This window comes from Nematolebias whitei, chromosome 20 (assembly GCF_014905685.2).
Source record: "Nematolebias whitei isolate Nwh7 chromosome 20, NemWhi1, whole genome shotgun sequence".
NCBI classification, from domain to species: Eukaryota; Metazoa; Chordata; class Actinopteri; order Cyprinodontiformes; family Rivulidae; genus Nematolebias; species Nematolebias whitei.
In genome coordinates, this window is record NC_056517.1 from 40,396,056 (window position 1) to 40,403,771 (window position 7,716).

The following is a 7,716-nucleotide window of genomic DNA, read 5'->3' on the forward strand; positions in this document are numbered from 1 at the left end:
ACCGCAAGGGTCCATCCTTGGTCCTCTTTTATTTTCTTTATACCTGCTGCCACTAGGTGCTATTTTCAGGAAACATAACATACCTTTTCATTTCTACGCCGACGACTGCCAAATCTACTTCCCCCTCAGACTCAACGGTACTCGCTCTATTCAACCGTTACTGGACTGCCTGGCTGACATCAGAGATTGGATGGCTTTAAATTTCTTGAGTTTCAACGAGAAGAAATCTGAAGTTATGCTGTTTCCTCCCAATGACACAATCACCAACCACTGCATCGACCTATCCGTTCTGTCACCGTTAGTGAAACAAAGAGTCACTAATCTAGGAGTGATACTTGACCCTTCTCTGAAACTCAACAATCATGTAAATATGATTGTTAAATCCTGCTTTTTCCAGCTGAGGCGACTGTCTAAGCTGAAGCCCATATTGTCCAAAAATAACCTGGAGACAGTAATTCATGCATTCATTACATCCAGGCTCGACTATTGCAACTCACTCCTTTTTGGTATCAGTCAGACCTCCATAGCTAGACTTCAACTGGTCCAAAATGCAGCAGCCCGGTTTTTGACCAGCACAAGCAAAAGAGAGCACATTACACCTGTTTTGGCCTCCCTACACAGGCTTCCGGTTCACCTTCGAATCAAATTCAAAATACTCTTGTATGTCTATAAATCACTAAACAGCTCTGCCCCTCCTATCTTACTGATCTGCTCCAGCCGTATGTCCCACCACGTTCTCTCAGATCAGCAGACCAGTTGCTCCTAACAGTCCCAGGAACCCGTCTCAAGCGCAGAGGTGACAGGGCCTTCTCTGTAGCAGGCCCAAGACTTTGGAATGAGTTAACTCTGCTCGTTAGACAGGCCCCCTCCCTCACAGTTTTTAAATCTCGCTTAAAAACACACTTTTATTCCCTGGCTTTCTGCACTGTGTGATCTGTGCTGAGTCTGTGTGCATCACACTGTGTTGGTCATGTTGCGGTTGTTGTTGTTATCCCTTACTGTTTCTGTTGGTTTCTACTTTTTGGTGTCCTGTTATGTAATCTGTTGCTATGTGCTTGTTCTGTTTGTCCCTGTACAGCACTTTGGTGTGCTTTGTCACTGTTTAAAGTGCTATATAAATAAATTGGTATGGTATGGTATTCTTCTCTCACTGTGAACAAAACCCCGAGATACTTGAACTCCTCCACTTGAGGCAGAACCTCACCCTTGACCTGAAGAGAACAATCCACCCTTTTCCGATTGAGAACCATGGCCTCAGATTTGGAGGTGCTGATTCTCATCCCAGCCACTTCACACTTGGCTGTGAACTGCTCCAGTGAGAGCTGAAGATCATGGCACGATGATGCCAACAGGACCACATCATCTGCAAAGAACAGAGATGGAATCCTGAGGCCACTGAACCAGAAACCCTCCGCCCCTGGCTACACCGAGAAATTCTGTCCATAAAAGTTATTAACAGAATTGGTGACAACGGGCAGCCCTGGCAGAGTCCAACTCCCACCCTGAAGGGGTCCGACTTACTACCGGCAATGCGAACCAAACTCTCGCACCGCTTGTATAGGGACTGAACAGCCCGTAACAATGGGCCTCCAATCCCATACTCACGGAGCACCCCCCACAGTGTACCCCGAGGAACACGGTCGAATGCCTTCTCCAAGTCCACAAAACACATGTAGACTGGATGGACAAATTCCCATGATGCCTTGAAGATCCTAATGAAGGTAAAGAGCTGACCCAGTGTTCCACGGCCAGGATGGAACCCACATTGTTCCTCCTGGATCTGCGATTCGACCAACAATGGTACTCGCTTCTCCAGTGCCCCTGAATAGACCTTACCAGGGAGGCTAAGGAGAGTGATGCCCCTATAATTGGAGCACACCCTCTGGTCCCACTTTTTGAAGAGGGGAACCACCACCCCAGTCTGCCAATCCAGTGGCACTGCCCCCGATGTCCACATGACGTTGCAAAGGTGTGTCAGCCAAGACAGCACAACAACATCCAGAGCCTTAAGGAAATCAGGGCAAATCTCATCCACTCCTGGAGCCCTACCACCCCGGAGCTTTTTAACTACCTCGGCGACTTCAGCCACGGTTATGGACAAATCAACCCCAAAGTCCCCTGACTCAGCTTCCTCCATGAAAGACATGCTGGTGGGATTGAGAAGGTCCGAGAAGTATTCCTTCCACCTCCCGACGACATCACTGGTTGAGGTCAACAGCTCCCCACCTTCACTGAACACAGTGTTAGTAAAGTGCTGCTTTCCCCTCCTTGGCTGCATTATGGTTTGCCAGAATCTCCTCAGAGCCGACCTAGAGTCACTATCCAAGGTCTCACCGAACTCCTCCCACATCCGAGCTTTTGCCTCAGCAACAGCCAAAGCTGCACACCGCTTGGCCCTCTGGTACTCCTCAGCTGCCTCCAGAGTCCCACTAGTCAACAAGGCCCGATAGGACTCCTTCTTCAGCTTGACAGCCTCCCTAATCTGGGTGTCCACCACTGAGTTCGTGGATGACCACCGAAAGAAGCACAGACAACTTTGTGGCCACAGCTCAAGGCAGCTACCTCAACAAGCGAGGTGCAGAACATGGCCCACTCAGACCCAATGTCCCCCACCTCAGCTGGGATGCGGTTAAAGCTCTCTCGGAGGTGTGAGTTGAAGATCTCTCTGATGGGTTCTTCTGCCAGGGATTCCCAGCAAACCCTCACTACACATTTGGGTCCACCCGGTCTGTTTGGCATCTCCCCCTACCATCTGATCCAACTCACTACCAGGTGGTGATCAGTTGACAACTCAGCTCTTCTCTTTACCCGAGTGTCCAAAACAAATGGCCGCAAATCAGATCATACAACTATGAAGTCAATCATCGATCTATGACCTAGGGCGTCCTGGTGCCAAGTGCACTTATGGACACATTTATGTTCGAAGATGGTGTTTGTGATGGACAAACTATGACTAGCACAGAAGTCCAACAACAGAATACCACTCAGGTTCAGATCGGAGAGGCCGTTCCTCCCAATCACACCCCTCCAGGTCACACTGTCATTACCCACGTGGGCATTGAAGTCCCCCAGCAGAATAAAGGAGTCCCCAGCTGGCGCACCTTCCAGCACCCCTGCCAAGGACTCCAAGAAGGCCAGATACTCTGAACTGTAATTCGGCGCATAGGCACAAACAACAGTCAGAGCCCATCCCCCACCCGAAGGCGAAGGAAAGCCACCCTTTCATCTACTGGGGAAAACTCCAACACAAAGGCACCAAGTCAGGGGGCTACAAGTAGACCCAAACCAGCTCGACGCCTCTCACCATGGGCAACTCCAGAGTGGAATAAGGTCCAATCCCTCTCAAGGAGATCAGTTCCAGAGCCCATGCTGTGTGTCGAGATGAACCCAATTATATCTAGTCGGTACCTCTCAACCTCGCACATAAGCTCAGACTCCTTCCCTGCCAGAGAGGTTAAATTCCATGTCCCAAGAGCTAGCTTTGGTATGCCAGGGTCAGAGCACCAAGGTCCCCACCTTTGGCCACTGCCCATGGCATCATGCACCCGACTTTTATGGACCTTCCTGCAGGTGGTGGGTCCATAGGAAGGCAAACCCGTGCTGCTTCTTCGGGCTGAGCCTGACTGGGCCCCATGGGCAGAGACCTGGCCACCAGGCGCTTGCCGATGAGCCCCTCCCCCAGGCCTGGCTCCAGGGTGGGGCCTCGGTAACCCACGTCCGGGCAAGGGATACTGAGTTCCTTGTTTGGTTTTGGCCATAAAAATCTTCTGAATCGCTCTTTGTCTGGCCTGTCACCTAGGACCAATCTGCCTTGGGAGACCCTACCAGGGGCAATTTCCCCCGACAGCATAGCTCCTAGGATCATTCAGGCTCACAAACTCCTCCACCACGATAAGGTGGCGATTCTACAGGTTAGTCTCACTGAGCCTCGAGGACTCATTTACAAAAGAGACCTGATTTAACAAAGAACACAGTTGAAGAACAGACGACAATAGACGATCATATAAAAAGCATATAAAATGTAAAATAAATGTAAGAAATTAAAGAAACAAAAACAGCTCCATTATAAAGTGATGTCAAAAACTAACATCAGTAACATGTCTGTGTTGGTTCTTGCCATGAACTTAGCAGATGTTTAAAATCCCTTAGAGTGGTCAAGGTCAAGAGCTTGAGATCTTTTTGAAGAACCCACTGAAGGTTCTGTCAGAACCCACTGAAGGTCTGAATCAGTCCTGACACGGCGCTCAGAGTTTGGGTCTTAACGGTCAGAATAAAGTCTGGATTATTTTTCCAGTGCTTCTGTAGAACTTTATGAAAGCGAAAAACCACAAAGAGAACCTGAAGTCAATCCACAGGTGATGTTTGGAGTTAAATATATGTTCTGTTTTTGACTTTCAGACCCGATGCATGGCCCGCAGCGGCTACAGGTCATCGACGTTCAGTCCAAACAGGTGACAATCCGATGGGAACCGTTTGGATACAACATGACTCGCTGCTACAGCTACAACCTGACGCTGCAGTACCTCTACAGGTCTGTAGGGGGCCACAGCAGGTGAGCATGGGGAAGGGCCCATGGGGTACAGAGCTGGGGTCCAAGGCTATGGGCAGGAAAGGTCCAGAAGTAAATAACGGTTGAATGAAAAAAAAAAGACGGGGCCAGTTGTTAACCACAAGAAGGGGAGGGGATAAAACAGGGGAAAGGTGTGTGACCAGACAGTAAAAAATTTCATGATTGGGGGTGGGGGCGCACTGTCAATAGAAAAAGGGGATGGGCCTAAGAGGTAGTCAGGTAGTTGTGACAACAGTGGGTCTCACAGGTGAACCTGAGTTTGTCTCCTACAGAGATCCAGTGAAGGAGCAGGTTCGAGAGGAGGTGGTATACGACACTCTGAGCATGGTGCCGCAGCACACCGTACGTAACCTTCCGCCATTCACCAACGTCAGCCTGAAACTTGTCCTGAGCAACCCGGAGGGTCGCATGGAGAGCTCAGAGCTGCTGGTGCTGACGGACGAGGACGGTATGAGTCTCTGAGGTACCTTGAGGTTTGTTCTGACCGAGCGTCTGCCGGTAAATCAAGGTGAATGTTGTGGTTTCAGTTCCCGGCGCCATCCCCATGGACACGGTTCTCGGCAGCAGCTACGAACAGCAGATCAGTCTGAGCTGGAAGGAGCCGCTCCAGACCTACGGCCTGATCCGGCAGTATGAGGTGAGACACTGACCAAGAATCACAGTACCGTAATATGTTCTACTTACCAGACTACAAAACAGTATACAAATACTGTCAGTCTATGAGAGAATAGATTGTTAGTGAAAAGAATTTTATGCTATGTTGTTCCTCTCCACAGATCTCCTACAAAGCTCTGAGCTCCTTCGACACAGAGTTCGACCTGTCCAATCAGAGCGGCAAGGTGTTCAAACCAGCTAATGAGACGAACCACATGTTCACAGGCCTCTACCCAGGCTCCACCTACTCCTTCACAATAAGAGCCTCCACTGTTAAAGGATTTGGCTCCCCGGTCATCACACAGTTTACCACCAAAATCTCAGGTGAAGTCCCCTCAACCTGGTCCCTGGGTCCACAACGCACAGCCACAGACAGTGGGGGTTGTTGAAACCCCCCAAATCAGTCCACTAGTTCCTCTTTCTACAACCATATTGTTTTATCTCTGACCACACGCTCCCGTCATCTGCTTCTTGACCTGAGGGGTCACATGGGGTTGGCTCATGATTGGATCACAGCTGGCTTACAGTAGAGTCATGGTTGGGTAACTACTGGGTGACCATTGGGTAACTATTGGGTAACCACTGAGTAACCATTGGGTTACCATTGGGTGACCATTGGGTAACCATTGGGTATCTATTGGGTGACCATTGGGTAACTATTGGGTAACTATTGAGTAACCATTGGGTAACTATTGGGTAACCATTGGGTGACCATTGGGTAACTATTGAGTAACCATTGGGTGACCATTGGGTAACCATTGGGGAACTATTGGGTAACCATTGGGTAATTGGGTAACTATTGAGTAACCATTGGGTAACTATTGGGTAACCATTGCATAACCATTGGGCGACCATTGGGCAACCATTGGGTAACCATTGGGTGACCAGTGGCTAACCATTGGATAACTATTGGGTAACCATTGAGTAACCATTGGGTAATTGGGTAACTATTGAGTAAGCATTGGGTGACCACTGGGTGACCAGTGGGTAACCATTGGGTAACTATTGGGTAACTATTGGGTAACCACTGGGTGACCATTGGATAACTATTGGGTAACTATAGGGTAACCATTGGATAACTATTGAGTAACCACTGGGTTACCACTGAGTAACCATTTTGTGATGATGTCTTCTTCTCTTGCTCAGCTCCTCTGATGCCAGCCTACGATCAGGAGCCTCCTCTGAACCAGACAGACTCCACCGTCACAGTTCTGCTGAAACCGGCTCAGAGCCGCGGAGCCCCTGTCAGGTAACAGCTTCACCACACACTCAGCGCCACGCTCAGTCACTGGGACCCACAGGGATCCGGTATCCTCGGTAACAGTCGTCATGTCAACAGCTGTCTGGGCTCCATGGTGGGGCTGTAACGAGGGATTTGGTTAATTAACTAGCAGCAGGCGGGACTCATCAGAGCCTGCTGCTAACACGAGGATTAACAGGAGATTAGCAGCTAATATGTCAATCAAACGTACGCAGAGACCGAAGGATTCCCTCCGCTGGTTTGTCAGCACGCTCTTTAGCTTTCACTGTCCTGATGCGACTCGGTCCATGTGCTGTCACAGAAACATGTTGTCTGGTAGTGGTTTACATGAGGACTGACTCAGAAGGAGAGGTGGAGTTCTCCACAGCTGCAGAACCACTTTATGTTCTGAAGGAACCGCAGAACTTCATCTTTCTGCTCCAAGAGGACAAACTCAGACAGCTGCTGAGAGGTTCTCACATTTATCTGCAGGAAGATCCTGCAGGTTCCACTTGATGTTGGTGTTTAAATTTAACGCTGCTTTGTTCTCGACACCAGAACCTTACATTGCAGGACAAAAGGTGCTGCTGCAGGCGACCTGCCGCTGTAATCAGATTACTGTCACACACACACACTCGAGTGTGTGAGGAGAAATGATTGGAGATGGTTTGTCAAAGACAGAAGAAAAGAAAGAAATATGTGAGGAGGAAAACAGAAGGACAAGAAAGACTGGATCAGTTCTTCTTTCCGCAGGGCCTTAAACACATCTAACTGTGCTGTGTTACAGTGCACGTACATGTGTGTGTTACAGTGCACGTGCATGTGTGTGTTACAGTGCACGTACATGTGTGTGTTACAGTGCATGTGCATGTGTGTGTTACAGTGCACGTACATGTGTGTGTTACAGTGCACGTGCATGTGTGTGTTACAGTGCACGTGCATGTGTTTGTGTTACAGTACACATACATGTGTGTTACAGTGCATGTACATGTGTGTGTGTTACAGTGCACATACTCGTGTGTTACAGTGCACGTACATGTGTGTGTGTTACAGTGCACATACATGTGTGTGTGTTACAGTGCACGTACATGTGTGTTACAGTGCACATACATGTGTGTGTTACAGTGCACGTACATGTGTGTTACAGTGCACGTACGTGTGTGTGTTACAGTGCACGTACGTGTGTGTGTTACAGTGCACGTACATGTGTGTGTTACAGTGCACGTACATGTGTGTTACAGTGCACGTACAT

At 49.0% G+C, this 7,716-nt stretch overlaps 1 protein-coding gene across 1 annotated transcript in view; it reads left to right on the forward strand.

The window, feature by feature from the left end:
* Nucleotides 1-7,716, forward strand: part of LOC119426469 (receptor-type tyrosine-protein phosphatase mu) — a gene marked incomplete at its 5' end in the record, with an annotated part of 67,319 nt that overhangs the window by 39,328 nt on the left and 20,275 nt on the right. The window contains 5 exon segments of the mRNA XM_037694030.1: nucleotides 4,399-4,548; nucleotides 4,869-5,018; nucleotides 5,098-5,207; nucleotides 5,347-5,548; nucleotides 6,371-6,473. Of these exon segments, the coding sequence (XP_037549958.1) occupies nucleotides 4,399-4,548; nucleotides 4,869-5,018; nucleotides 5,098-5,207; nucleotides 5,347-5,548; nucleotides 6,371-6,473 (715 nt within the window).